This window comes from Ranitomeya variabilis, chromosome 2, assembly GCF_051348905.1.
Source record: "Ranitomeya variabilis isolate aRanVar5 chromosome 2, aRanVar5.hap1, whole genome shotgun sequence".
Lineage (NCBI taxonomy): Eukaryota > Metazoa > Chordata > Amphibia > Anura > Dendrobatidae > Ranitomeya > Ranitomeya variabilis.
The window spans coordinates 504,435,889-504,451,734 of NC_135233.1; the positions used below are offsets into that span (position 1 = coordinate 504,435,889).

The 15,846-nt window shown below is 41.9% G+C and overlaps 1 protein-coding gene across 2 annotated transcripts in view; it reads right to left on the bottom strand.

Annotated features, from left to right (window-relative positions):
• Positions 1–1,066: 1,066 nt before the first annotated feature.
• The window catches only part of SLC5A12 (solute carrier family 5 member 12), a 169,367-nt gene continuing 154,587 nt past the window's right edge, over positions 1,067–15,846 (bottom strand). For both annotated transcript variants that reach the window (XM_077288034.1, XM_077288033.1), the window contains exons 12-15: positions 13,574–13,773; positions 12,447–12,550; positions 12,089–12,222; positions 1,067–1,239 (exon numbers count right to left, since the gene is read on the bottom strand). In XM_077288034.1, the coding sequence (XP_077144149.1) occupies positions 1,078–1,239; positions 12,089–12,222; positions 12,447–12,550; positions 13,574–13,773 (600 nt within the window). In that variant the 3' untranslated portion in view covers positions 1,067–1,077. The remainder of the gene's footprint in view (positions 1,240–12,088; positions 12,223–12,446; positions 12,551–13,573; positions 13,774–15,846) is intronic.

Consider the following 15,846-nt stretch of genomic DNA (forward strand, 5'->3'; position numbering starts at 1 on the left):
AGCAGACTTCTTTTTTCTCTCCTTTCTCAGCCAGTAATTTAACCCTTTTTTTTGGGCCGGTCAAACTGTCATGATTCTCAATGGCGAGAGAACATAGCCCAGCATATATGAGAACTAGCTCTTGGAAGATGGAAACTATACTGACCATGAACTAAACCTGCCGCACAACTAGAAGTGGCCGGGTAGCATGCCTACGTTTTTTTATCCCTAGATGCCCAGCGCCAGCCGGAGAACTACCTAATCCTAGCAGAGGAAAAGACAGTCTTGGCTCACCTCTAGAGAAATTTTCCCAAAAGGCAGACAGAGGCCCCCACATATATTGGCGGTGATTTTAGATGAAATGACAAACGTAGTATGAAAATAGGTTTAGCAAAAATCGAGGTCCGCTTACTAGATAGCAAGAAGACAGAAAGGGCACTTTCATGGTCAGCAGAAAACCCTATCAAAACACCATCCAGAAATTACTTTAAGACTCTAGCATTAACTCATAACACCAGAGTGGCAATTTCCGCTCACAAGAGCTTTCCAGACACAGTAACGAAACAGCAGCTGTGAACAGGAACAAAATGCAAAAACACACAAGGACAAAAGTCCAACTTAGCTGGGAGTTGTCTAGTAGCAGGAACATGCACAGAAAGGCTTCTGATTACATTGTTGACCGGCATGAAACTGACAGAGGAGCAAGGTTATATAGCGACTCCCACATCCTGATAGGAGCAGGTGAACAGAGGGGATGATGCACACAAGTACAATTCCACAAGTGGCCACCGGGGGAGCCCAGAATCCAATTTCACAACAGAAGATGCATTTTTTGTCATTTAATAATTTTTTATTAATGACGCTTTTTTCTGACTATTGTCAAATGAACTTGCCATGAATGACTCGAGTTTTATTAATTTTTTTAAGATTTTGCCCAATGTCCTGTATATTACATTACTGAATACATGATGAATAAAAAAGGATAAATACTATACAGCAAATCTCCACAATACTCCTGGTATAGGAACACATTAGAGGTCATAGCGAAGAAATACTCTATTTGCAAGGACTCCGATATCGTTCTAAGCAATAAGTTCTCTACATTTTACATTCCTTATCCAGGTCCGGGTTTGTGTAGGACTTCTCCTCGGCATTATAAATAACTGTTGGCTTACTGCTGTAGTCATTATCATATGAGTTTTCTATTTGTTTTTCTTGCACTGGAATCATCATAACGTCTTTCTTGAAAACGGCATCATCCTTCAAAAGAAGGAAAATATGTTAAAACACCAAGTTGTCTCAAAAACATTAAACATTACTTCCATGCAGGGTTCGCTCACAGTAGTGTTTAAAAAATTGGAGTCAATCTCATCAAGAAAAGTTGGCCGAATAGATTTACCTTTTATCATGGGAGTGCAATGCGAGTGTGCGAGTGTTTTCTCTGCTTGGATCCATATGAAATAAGCATACAATGTGTTTTTTAACATAATAATTTGCATACTATAATGCTCTATGTAAACTTAAAAGCTAGTTGATAAAAATAAGAAAAGCAATCTTATATAAACATATAGATACATAGGTATCCTGCACAGATATAATTTCACAACCACCCTACATATTATAAACTTGCACCCTTTAGTGCCGTTCGTGTGGTGTTTATTCTACAGCTTTTTAACTTGTTTATCCTGTTAAATAAATTAAAAAGGGACGTGGGGTCCCCCTATTTTATGAAACCAGCAAAGGTAAAGCAGACAGCTGTGAGCTTATATTATCAGGCTGGGAAGGTCCATGGAAATTAGGCCCATCACAGCCTAAAAATATTAGCCGGCAGCCGGCCCGGAAGTGGATCATTACATGAGATGCTACAAGTTGCGTGCTTCGCCTTTGCTCTTCCCAATTGCCCTGGTGCAGTGAAAATTGGTGTAATGAGGCTTGGGGTTGATGTCAGCTATGAATTGTCCAAAATCACAGCTGATATCAAGCCTTGGTGTTAGTAATGGAGAGTTGTCCATCAGGCACTCCCATTACTAACCCAGTGCTAAAAAGTAAAAAATACAAACACAAAAAGATCTCCTTCTCTACTCCCCTCTTCTCTCCTCTTCCCACAATTGCATACAAGATTTCTCTCGTGCATCCCCCCTACTCTGGAACTCTCTACCACAACATATCAGACTCTCACCTACCGTGGAAACCTTCAAAAGGAACCTGAAGACCTACCTTTTCCGACAAGCCTACAACCTGCAGTAACCACCGATCAACCAAACCGCTGCATGACCAGCTCTATCCTCACCTACTGTATCCTCACCCATGCCTTGTAGATTGTGAGCCCTCAGGGACAGGGTCCTCTCTTCTCCTGTACCAGTCGTGACTTATATTAATTAAGATTATTGTACCTGTTTTTTATGTATACCCCTTTTCACATGTAAACCGCCATGGAATAAATGGCGCTATAATAATAAATAATAATAATAATGTAGTGCAGGGAATCCAACGTAGTTCACAAATGGACACCTGAAAAACATACAAAGAGAGAAAGAAAAACAAGACACTTTCCCTCGTTCACCAATTTATTATAAAAAAAGATCCAACGCAGGTCTGACATAATCCAGCTCTTCCAAAGAAGTTCCCTGACTCTGTCTTCCAAAGCCTATGGAGCCTTGTTCTGAGACTCCACAGGCTTTTAGCAGTACTCCTCATTCACGCTGCACTCCGTGAGACCCGGCGACTGTGAAGAGCAGTAATATTTCTGATATTACAGCTCTTGACAGTCACCAGGTCTTGTTGAGCGCAGCATGAGCCAGGAGAGGCTGCTGCTAAATGCCTCAGAACGAGGTTCCATAGGCTTTGGAATCGGAGAACATCGTGGGAAGTGTTGCACTAAATCGGACCTGAGTGAAACCTTTCTTTATAACAAATTGATGAACGAGTAAGAGTGTATTGTTTTTATTTCTCTCTTTTTTTATGTTTTTTTCCATTAGTGGACTATGTCAGATTCCGAGACTACGTTGGACCTGTATGAATTTTTTTGTTTGTTTTAAAATAAATTTGTGAACTAGGAAAAAAACCCGGGAGTGTTTTTTAAAATAAACAATTTGTGTGTTTGTGTTATTTACTTCTTAGTACTGGGTACCTGGTTAGTAATGGGAGTGTTTGATAGATAACTCTCCATTACTAACACCAGGGCTTGATGTCAGCTGTAATTTAGGATAATTCACAGCTAATATAAATCCCAAGCCCCATTACTTTGAATGCCTCCACATCAGGACAATCGGAAAGAGCAAAAGCAAAGCACCAGGTTTGGAGCATCTTCTGGGGTGGCTGAGGGCTGGTATTTTAGGCTGGGAAAAGCACAATAACCAGGGATCTTCCTAGACAGATAATATCAGCTCACAGCTGTCTGCCTTACCTTTGCTGGTTTCAAAAATAGGAGGGACCCTTTGTACATTTTTTAATGTATTAGTTAGGTTAAGCAAGCATAGAAAGCTGTAGAATAAACTCCACATGAAAGGCACTAAGGGGTACAATTTTAAAATATGTATGGAGTGTTGTGAAATTATATATCTGCAGGATATCTATCTATCTATCTATCTATCTATCTATCTATATCTGTCTATCTATCTGTGGGTGGTTCTACTCAGTAATAGACAGCTATCTTTATATGCACAGTTATACAGATAATGCTGTTAATCACTGAATTGGACTGCCCACAGGACTCCTAAGTTTTCAAACATCAAAGATGTAAATAAATAAGATACAAGTTAGGCCACGTTCACACGTTCAGTATTTGGTGAGTATTTTACATTAGTATTTGTAAGTCAAAACCAGGAGTGGGTGAAAAATACAGAAGTGGTGTTTCTATTATACTTTTCCTCTGATTGTTCCATTCCTGATTTTGGACTACAAATACTGATGTGAAATACTGAATATGTGAGCATGGCCTTATACTTAAAGGGAAGGTGCCGCATTTTATTTTTTGTATTAAAAATAATTGTTTATATAAACTATTATTTTTCATACAAATTTCCTTTTTTTAACTTTAACATTTTTTTTATTATTATTTTTTTTTTCAGCCACTGGGCGCCGCCATTTTGCTTTGCAGGAGTGTAAGTGAAGCTGCACGACACTTACTCTCTGCAAATACGGCAGCCCTGGGCATAGACATCTGCGGTCGCCTCCCAACACTATACCTAGCATTATAAGCTGCTCCCTGCTGTGTTCTGGCTACGCCCCCTGAGACGTCCACAGCACAGCAGAGGCAGGAGATCAGCGCCATCTTCCTGGAGCTCACACTGCATCTGTGAGCTCCAGCTTCCCAGGATAATCCCAGGAGCCCTGCAGTTATAGGAGGAGGAGGAGGAGGAGGATACCAAGGACGGGAGGGAGAAAGGACTCAGCAGGGAGCCGTGAAGTAAGTATCAGTGGGGAGGGGGAGAGGGAATCTAATCCTATCCCTTGTGGTGCTGACTCTGAGCAGTGTATCTCCTCCCATGTGTGTTACTGTCTGCTGAGCTGTGTATCTAATCCTATCCTGTGTGATACTATGCTGAGCTGTGTATCTAATCCTCTCCTGTGTGATACTGACTGAGCTGTGTATCTAATCCTATCCTGTGTGATACTGACTGAGCCATGTATCTAATCCTCTCCTGTGTGATACTGTGCTGAGCCTTGTATCTAATCCTACCCTGTGTGATACTGTGCTGAGCCGTGTATCTAATCCTCTTCTGTGTGATACTGACTGCTGAGCTGTGTATCTAATCCTCCTGTGTGATACTGACTGCTGAGCCATGTATCTAATCCTATCCTGTGTGATACTGTGCTGAACTGTGTATCTAATCCTCTCCTGTGTGATACTGTTTGCTGAGCCATGCATCTAATCCTAATCTGTGTGATACTGTGCTGAGCCTTGTATCTAATCCTACCCTGTGTGATACTGTGCTGAGCCGTGTATCTAATCCTCTCCTGTGGGATACTGTATGCTGAGCCATGTATCTAATCCTATCCTGTGTGATACTGACTGAGCTGTGTATCTAATCCTCTCCTGTGTGATACTGTCTGCTGAGCCGTGTATCTAATCCTATCCTGTGTGATACTGTCTGCTGAGCCATGCATCTAATCCTCTCCTGTGTGATACTGTGCTGAGCCGTGTATCTAATCCTCTCCTGTGTGATACTGACTGCTGAGCTGTGTATCTAATCTGTTGTGAACTCTGTTTTCAGGCTCCCTCTTGTGGTCACAGGTGGTATTGTGTGACTTTTGTTTTGGGCTCCCCCTGGTGGATTTGTTTGTTATCCTGCGGGTCTGTGGCTGATCAGCTGCCTTGTTATTCACTTGGGAGTTTCCTATTTAGCTCTGTTTCACTTCCACTTGTTGCCGGCTGTCAATGTATTCAGTGCTATTCTGATTACTCCTGATTATCTTCGGTTTCAGTCTCTTCAGGAGAAGCTAAGTTCTGTTTAATTATTTTTTGCTCATCAGTCTGCAATATGATTTATGTGTATGATGAGTTTAGTCCAGTTTGCTAATATGTGATTTCTTGCTCTGGTTTGCTCTGGGATACAGAGTTGCTTCCCTCGCACCGTTAGTTGGTGCGGGGGCTCGAGCAATCTCTGCGTGGATATTTTGAATAGGGTTTTTAATTGACCGCACAGTTCCCTTTCTATTTTCTGCTATCTAGTGTTAGCGGGCCTCATTTGCTAAATCTAATTTCATCTCTGCGTTTGTGCTTTCCCCTTAACTCACCGTTAATATTTGTGGGGGGCTATTCTATATCTTTGGGGTCATTTCACTGAGGCAAGTGAGGACTTTCGTTCCCTCTAGGAATAGTCAGTTCCTCAGGCCGTGACGAGACGTCTAGGATTTTCAGGTAACGTTCCACGGCTGCCTATAGTTGTTTGCGGATAGGATCAGGTTGCGGTCAATTCAGTTACCACTTCCCAGAGTTTGTAGTCGGTTAAGTTACTTAGCTAGTCCTACTTGCGATCCTTGCCACTAGGATCATAACAGTACAGCCGGCCACAATTTACAATTGTTCTTAAAATTCAGGAACCTAGATCTATGGAGGTCTCCTCTCCTAAGTTCAAGCCTCAGTTTATCGGTCCTTATAAGATTTTGGAAGTCCTTAACCCTGTGTCATTTCATTTGGACCTCCCAGCATCATTTGCTATTCATAATGTGTTTCATCGGTCGTTGTTGCGGAGGTATGTGGGGTGTTATGACCCCAATGGCAGAGGGTCTCAGAAAAAAATACCAAGTCTGCAAACACAAAAAAACAGCTCATAGGGCAGTGGTAACTGGGCTGACCGTATATCTAATCCTAGCACCACAAATAGCAGCAGCCGGGGAACGTGCCTACGTTGGTTCTAGACGTCTCGCGCCAGCCGGAGAACTAACTAACCCTAGAAGGGAAAAGATAGACCTTTCTTGCCTCCAGAGAAAAGACCCCAAAAGTTGGATACAAGCCCCCAACAAATAATAACGGTGAGGTAAGAAGAAAAGACAAACGTAAGAATGAACTAGGTATTTAGCAAAGAGAGGCCCACTGACTAATAGCAGAATATAGTAAGATGACTTATACGGTCAGCAAAAACCCTATCAAAATTTCCACGCTGGATATTCAAGAACCCCCAAACCGTCTAACGGCCCGGGGGGAGAATACCAGCCCCCTAGAGCTTCCAGCAAAATCAGGAATCACATTTAGTACAAGCTGGACAAAAAATAAGAGCAATGCAAATAACCAAAAGACAAGGAAGCAGGACTTAGCTTAATTTTGCAAGAACCCGGACCAGCAGACAGGAGCAAACAGAAAGGACCGATTACAACGATGCCAGGCACCAGACTGAGAATTCAGGAAGTTCATATAGCAACACCCCTCGACTAACGACCCAGGTGGGTGCCAAACTGAGGAAAGACAATCCCAGAGTCATATCACTAGTGACCACAAGAGGGAGCCAAAAAAGTCTAATTCACAACAGTGGTGCCTGTGGGTCCTCTGGTTGAGCCTCCTGCTCCTGTGCTGGTTGAGGGAGAATTGGAATACGTGGTGGAGAAGATCTTGGATTCTCGTATTTCTAGACAGAGGCTTCAGTATTTGGTTAAATGGAAGGGCTATGGTCAGGAGGATAATTCCTGGGTTGTCGCCTCTGATGTTCATGCGGCCGATTTGGTTCGTGCCTTCCATTTGGCTCACCCTGATCGCCCTGGGGTTTTTTATGAGGGTTCGGTGACCCCTCCTCAAGGGGGGGGGGGTACTGTTGTGAACTCTGTTTTCAGGCTCCTTCTTGTGGTCACAGGTGGTATTGTGTGACTTTTGTTTTGGGCTCCCCCTGGTGGATTTGTTTGTTATCCTGCGGGTCTGTGGCTGATCAGCTGCCTCGTTATTCACTTGGGAGTTTCCTATTTAGCTCTGTTTCACTTCCACTTGTTGCCGGCTGTCAATGTATTCAGTGCTATTCTGATTACTCCTGATTATCTTCGGTTTCAGTCTCTTCAGGAGAAGCTAAGTTCTGTTTAATTATTTTTTGCTCATCAGTCTGCAATATGATTTATGTGTATGATGAGTTTAGTCCAGTTTGCTAATATGTGATTTCTTGCTCTGGTTTGCTCTGGGATACAGAGTTGCTTCCCTCGCACCGTTAGTTGGTGCGGGGGCTCGAGCAATCTCTGCGTGGATATTTTGAATAGGGTTTTTAATTGACCGCACAGTTCCCTTTCTATTTTCTGCTATCTAGTGTTAGCGGGCCTCATTTGCTAAATCTAATTTCATCTCTGCGTTTGTGCTTTCCCCTTAACTCACCGTTAATATTTGTGGGGGGCTATTCTATATCTTTGGGGTCATTTCACTGAGGCAAGTGAGGACTTTCGTTCCCTCTAGGAATAGTCAGTTCCTCAGGCCGTGACGAGACGTCTAGGATTTTCAGGTAACGTTCCACGGCTGCCTATAGTTGTTTGCGGATAGGATCAGGTTGCGGTCAATTCAGTTACCACTTCCCAGAGTTTGTAGTCGGTTTAGTTACTTAGCTAGTCCTACTTGCGATCCTTGCCACTAGGATCATAACACTAATCCTCTCCTGTGTGATACTGACTGCTGAGCCATGTATCTAATCCTATCCTGTGTGATACTGTGCTGAGCTGTGTATCTAATCCTCTCCTGTGTGATACTGTTTGTTGAGCCATGCATCTAATCCTATACTGTGTGATACTGTGCTGAGCCTTGTATCTAATCCTACCCTGTGTGATACTGTGCTGAGCCGTGTATCTAATCCTCTCCTGTGGGATACTGTGTGCTGAGCCATGTATCTAATCATATCCTGAATGATACTGACTGAGCTGTGTATCTAATACTGTCCTGTGTGATACTGACTGCTGAGCTGTGTATCTAATGCTCTCCTATGCACTCCTCTCCCCCGTTATGTGTGATCTATATGGCGGTATTTTGTGATCTATATGGCAGTATTATGTGAGATCTATATGGTGTCGTTATGTGAGAAGTATATGGTGGTACTATGTGTGATGTATATGGCGGTATTATGTGCAATGTATATGGCGGTATTATGTGTGATCTATATGGCGATATGTGAGAACACTGGTGGTATTATGTGAGATCTATATGCCGGTATTATGTGTGAAGTATATGGCGGTATTATGTGTGAAGTATATTGCGGTATTGTGTGCTCTGTATGGCGGTATTATGTGTGCTCTATATGGTGGTATGCTCTATATGGCGGTATTATGTGTGCTCTATATGGCGGTATTATGTGTGCTCTATATGGCAGTATTATGTGTGCTCTATATGGCGGTATTATGTGTGATCTATATGGCGGTATTATGTGATATCTAGATGGCGTCGTTATGTGAGAAGTATATGGCAGTACTATGTGTGATGTATATGGCGGTATTATGTGTGATGTATATGGCGGTATTATGTGTGATCTATATGGCGATATGTGAGAACACTGGTGGTATTATGTGAGATCTATATGGCGGTATGCTCTATATGGCGGTATTATGTGTGCTCTATATGGCGGTATTATGTGTGCTCTATATGGCGGTATTATGTGTGCTCTATATGGCGGTATTATGTGAGATCTATATGACGGTATTATGTGTGAAGTATATGGCGGTATTATGTGTGAAGTATATTGCGGTATTGTGTGCTCTGTATGGCGGTATTATGTGTGCTCTATATGGCGGTATTATGTGTGCTCTATATGGCGGTATTATGTGTGCTCTATATGGCAGTATTATGTGTGCTCTATATGGCGGTATTATGTGAGAACACTATGGCGTCGTTATTTGCGATCTATATGATGGTATTATGTGAGAACTATAGGACAGTATTATGTGTGCTCTATACGGCGGTATTGTGTGCTCTATATGGCGGTATTATGAGTGATCTATATGGCGATATTATGTGTGATCTATATGGCGGTATTATGTGAGAACACTATGGAAGTATTATCTGCAGAAAGGGGACCCAATCTAGGGTGGTTCCGGTTGAGCAGCTGCACGTGGGTCTGGGGTAATAGAGGGGGCAGCATGACCTCCAGTTAGGTGCCTTCAGGGGAGGGCTGGTGAGGCAGGTGAAGAGAGGGGTATCATGTTTATCGTTACTATATGGCTACATTTCCTTTCCAGCATCACCCCAGACTGCGCCTGTCACCTCACTTTCACACATCGCCAGAACAGGATGGAGAAGACAGGATCTGTGGAGAGGAATGGGGTCTGCATGCAATGTCTGGATCAGAACAGGCCATCAATCAGCAGAAATGTTTCCTGGATTTCTGAGGAGACGGTCCATCCATGTGTATAAAAGACAGCGCTCTATGTACAATCCCTGGCTGCTCCGCGCACCAAACGGGGTGCCCCCATAGACCAGCACACTGCTCTCCTGAAATACTCTGTGCTGCTGTCACCCTGCTCCCTCCACCATATATCTCCCAGAATCCTTGCTGCCTGCCATCCTCGGTGACTGTCTACTTGTCAGTATAACTTTGCAGTCACCAACAAAATGGCTGCGCACTGTGTTCCTGAATCCTCTCATCCCTTAGCAAACACCAGAAGGGGAGGAGAGGAGTGACATCACACCCATGTCAGCAGACTCCACCCATAATTACTGCAGTGCAGTAATGTGAGCTTGTTGTACACTAGGTTTTTGTCAAATTTCATTAGCTGCTCCCCCTAGTGTTTAAAAGTGGAAATGCCAAACCTTTTAAAATTATTTTTCATATTTTACTAAATTAAAAACAAATGATAATATTTTTTAAGAAAATGTAAACATTAATTCTTTACATTTTTTTCAATTGCTGTAAAAAAATTTTTTTTTATGGCACCTTCCCTTTAAATGTTTTGTACAAACCGACAGTGTATATTTATTTGCTTCATTTCTCTTTCTTTGTATCATGCTGTCTACAGATCGGACTGGACTGGACTGCTGATTGCCCTTTACCTTTTCACCCACTCTTTTCTTTCAGCATATGTTTTCCATTTGCTATTTGGCCTATAGTCTCACACTGCAGGGGTTTCTATTTAAACCTACCCAGTTTGGTGGTGAAGGCGTAATCCTTTTTGTCACAGTTTGTTAGTGTATTCTCTAGGAGTTATCTACTTGGTTTTGATCATCTGTGTATTTCATTTTCCTCTCCCATTTGGTGGGTCACTCCTATTGTTCCCTTCTTTTCCTTCTGATTGGGGGAGGAACTAGTTTCAGTGTGCATTCAGGAGCATAGTAAGGTTGGAGACCCAGGCCTCTCTACCTTCAAGAGTACCCTTGGGACAGGGATAGTAAGGGTCCCAGCTCCAGGGACAGTTGCAGGCCCCCTCACCCTTACTTTAAACCAGCATATTGTGACAGAACCGTAACAGACCGCTGATGTCATGTCATCAGGGCAGCATCTAATCTTCCACTGCACTCAGCTCTGTTGATGGGGTGTCTCTGCTGAAATCATGATAATTGACAGCTGCTTCCCCATTGCCTAACTGTTGGGAGCCAGCCGTCACTTTACATGACATCTGCAGTGATGAACCTTCGACAGAGCAGACCAGAAGCGAAGCAGCTGCTCTGTTGTTGAGAAATAAAATGAAGCCTGGGAATCACCAGCTCAGCTGGCAGAGATTATCTCCAGAACAGACTGGAACTTAACAACTACCCACCTGTTAGTTCAAAGCCCAATACACAAAAATAACAAAAGTCCCAGACATTCACAAAATGATTACAACAGTATCTTCCCTCATTGTTTTAACAATATATTGCATGTCTCCCATGATTATCAAAGCAAAACAAAAGGGAAAATGTCCTTTTTTGGATTAGCAATCCATAAATATTTTATATGACAAAAATATATAGGTCAATAATAGAACAGAGAGGGAAGAGCCACAAACCCTTATCCTATGATACTAATGAAAAGTGTCCATGTAGGAACCATCAATAGTCAATTAACTTTCTTACCATTTACTATATTTTCAGACTATAAGACGCACCGGACCATAAGACACACCCCATATTTTCAGAAGCAAAATGGGGAAAAAAATTAATGCGTCAAATGGGGGTCCATCTTACAGTCCTGAATTTAGCTTATCCTAGGGGGATCAGCAGCCCTGGTGGAGCGGAGTCACAGGGGGTGTTTGGTGGTCCGGCGATGCTATGACCCAGACTGGTGTGGCCGGTTCGGGGGCTCCAACAACATTTTGTGAAAGCCCAGAGCCCGCGCACTTCCATTTCCTCGATGCTGTGGCCTCTGGGAGAATTCTGGAGACGAGATCTCATTGCCGAGATCTCAATCTACGCATGTGCTGCCTCTGGCGGCCATTTTCCCAGAGGCCACCGCATCGAAGCAATGAAAGAAGGGATCTCACTCCCATCCCAATGCGGCAGGTTCGGCGGTGCTCCATGGTGACTAAGTACGTGTTATTCTGACTATAAGACGCACCCATGCTTTCCCCAAAATTTTTTGGGGAAAAAAGTGCATTTTATAGTCTGAAAAATACGGTAATCCAAGCTTACTCTATGCTTCACATTTATATTGCTAAAGCAAAGGTGTGCTTGATTTATTTTATTGTATCTCCACAACTGTCCATCAAGTGGGCAGTACTACACCTGCAAATCATTACTGACCAGTTCTTCATCATCTTCTTCATCATGTCGAACACCACACCAACACTTTTTCTTGTATTTATCTGACCAGAAGCAGACAAGATTGCAGACTGGTCTTATGAATAGTGGTTTAATATTCTTCCCATGTTCATGACCTGAGGAATAAATGCATGACATGTTATATCAGTAGCTTTGATATAGCATTGGCTCTTTACAGTTTGGTATGGGTTGCATCCACATTTTAGCTTGCACCAAAGAGGAAGGGAGTAGATCAATCATGTGTGTTCATTTTAATTCTAAGGGAGGAATAAGTTGCTTTCTGACCTTCATAAAAAAAAATCCACTTAGATATGAGTAAAAATAGAAAGACTTTACCAACCTGTTATAAAACTGATCAGAAGCCCAGCGATGATGCACCCAAGGCAGCCCACAGCACTGTAGTAGAGGTAGGACAAGCTGTACCAGTTATCTGCCAGCACTGACCTGATCGTATAAAGAAAATGTTTGCTAAAATGTTATTGGAGAGAGGAAAAGCACAAAATACATCTTTTTTATATCTTGTGTTTTATGACAAATCCTGAGTAAGTATTACAAGCCGCTTTAGTCAATATATAATCTGCACTAAAACTGATAAGTGGCCAAACTTTGAATAAATCAATAGTAAAAGCAAAATAAAAAACTTAATATATTGTAATATATTATTGTAATATTTTTTTTTCATAGAAAGTATGCTTCTTTCTTCATTGATGAGCCCCTACTTCTCCTTGAGGGAAGAGGCAGCACCCTGCTGTGGCACTGACATTGGGAGCATTGACTAAGAGCAGCCCCTGGGACTAGACAAAGCAAGATAAAGGGGTAAGAGTCATAGCGGCACGCCTGGACCCGTATGACTATATGCCCAGGAAGATGCAGGCATTCCAACTTTCTCTATATTGTTTTGTTGTGTCTGTTGCCGGGAACAAGACAATATCCGTAGCTCTGGGGAAGGAGCCGGTGTACTGTATGGAAAGTGATGGAGAGTGCTTAACCTGTTACTCTCTGTACACCAGTTTGGCCATGAATAAAATGGACACCGTTAGCAAAAGCTGGTTTGATTTCCCTATTGAAAGGGTTCAATGGGACAGTTCTGCACCAAATATATCAGAGTGGACTGTGGAGATCTCAGACTCCAAAGTGCTCTCACTCATGCAGATTCACAACTCTCATTTTTCCTTAATGAGTCAAGGCGTAGAAAATGGGGCCCTCTCCCACGACTACCGCCTTGGGTCCAGTTACATCTGAATCAGCTATGACACAAAAGAAGATGGTGTAATTAATGAGCCCGCCACACCACTAATCATATAACAAAAACAGAAAGAGGAATCTCTTCTTTTAACCAGGAACTAGGGAAAAAATTATAATAAAATTGAAAGACAGTAGTTAATATCACAATATCACAATAAAAAAGAATTCATTAGGGTTTATCAACATGTAAACAAGGATATTGGTGTTGCTGACAACACATACCTTTCTGGTGGAATAGCGGTTGTCAGGGATGTAGGCAAAACTGTTGCTAATGTGCCATTGATGGTTTCATTAAGCAATTTGCATCCATCTGTCCTTAGTGTTAGAGGAAGTGTCTTGGATGGGGGCGCAGGATATATAAATCCTCCAATGGCAACCCAAAAAGACAGTGTAATTCCTGTCAGCAGGCCTCCTAATGCACCCTGGAAAGTATAGGCATAATAAGGTAATAAGGTTACAAATAAGCAGTAGCTTATAAATGTAAATTCTTATCATATCGGCTATAATTAGGAGATTAATACTGCTAAGAGCCATTCATTATACAAAAACATCACAAAAAATGAAATGTAATTACATTGCATAAATATATGGATGGACAGTACAGAGATTATCTAATAACCTTTTTACGCCTATGTCTACACTAATGACAAACAGGCATCTGCTACTTATTGAGCAAAGAAAGTTTAATCATTATCATAGATGGAGATTCTTTACTGTAAGAGCAATGAGTCAGTCCACTACAGAATTCCCATGCAGCAATGATAAGTATGTGCTACTCGGCAGGAGCTCCCACCAGGGCCTAAACCAGCAGGAAATCCAAAGACATCTGAGGCAACATAGAGATCCCTATAGCAATCCAATCTATTCTAAAATATTTCAAACAGCTTTTCCCATATACATCACTTCCCACCTAGCTTTTTTCACAAAATCACTAGCTACCCAGATTTCCTATTTCCTCACTGGTGGATTATAATGTAAGTTTGATCCAAGTACTTGAATACCTATATTTTTGTCGCTATACCATGAGGAACAGCGCACAACCGACCGTAATAAATGGAAATTACATTTGAGGGTTTTTGATGGATCTGATGAGATGTGGTTAATCGTTGCTCAGGTTTTTCCGAGTGTGCTTGGGTGGTCTCCGAGTATTTCGGCGTGCTCGGGGATTTAGTTTATGTCAACGCAGCTGCATGATTTGCAGCTGCTAGACAGCCTGAATACATGTGGGGGTTGCCTGTTTGTTAGGGAATTCCCACATGTATTCAAGCTGTCTAGCAGCCACAAATCTAAACCCCCGAGCACGCCAAAATACTCGGAGAACACCCGAGCAACAAGTATACTCGCTCATCACTAGTACATGTTCTCATTTCGAAATGGTGATGTCTCCTGCATGTCATACTCCTGTGGATTCTTTTCTATCTATACAGTAAATATATTTGCATATATGTACATATTTCTTTGTAAACTGATTATTGTTTATTTGATACACTAGATAGTTATTATGGCTACTGGGCTGGGCCTGAGGAGGAGGGAGAGGTGGAGCCCATTAATCATGAAGAATGTAAAGCTGTGTTTGTATGTCTCTATACTGTGACTATATTTTTGGCTTCAGAAGAACCATATGGCCGAGTCGTTACTATATTTTTGCCTCCTCACTGCTGTGATGTTTTAAATATTTGGGAATAAAGATTGGACTGTTATAACGATCTCTATGGTGCCTCGGAAATCTTTGGATTTGTAAGAGCGGTGAGACTATGGAAGTCTCTGGCACAACAAGTTGCAACAGTCATTTCACTAAACAAGTTCAGGAAGGGTTTGGGTTTTTGATGAACATAGGTACAGGTTATGGGCATTAGATTCAGTGATGTGACTTATATGCAGAGAAATAGTCTGATTGCCGTATGTGGAGTCTGGAAGGATTTGTTTCCTACTCTGGTTCAATTTGCATCGGTCTCTTGGGGGTTTTGCCACATTAGGTTAGTTGTATAGGTTGATCTTGATAGACTTGTGTCTTTCAATCTTTCTTTCAATCTTATCAATGGTGCCAATGCAAGTCTATGGGTCCAAGAAAAACACAGACAGTACATGGATGGCATCAGTGTGCAATCCAAGTGCTGTCCGTATTTAACATTGCAAGGTTTTGGAGAAGCTTTGTAATTTATTTATTTATCCAGCTGTGAAAAACACGGATGACACTGATGATAAAAATGGACACACGGACCGTATACTGATGACACACTGATCCAAAACAATGATAACATTAGTACCATTTTTCATGTATGTGTTTAAACACGGACGTGTGAATGAGGCCTTAGGGTGAATGTTTTCTTTGATGTCTAACAACACAGATAAAAAGTTTTAAGCGATGGACTCAACCGCAGTCCTTCAATTTAATTTCACCTAATTAAAGATATAAAAATATTGTAAAGAAATGAACAATGTGGATCAAGTAATTTCTGCCATGAAAAGCACAACTCAGTTCAGTTCTGTGCTTA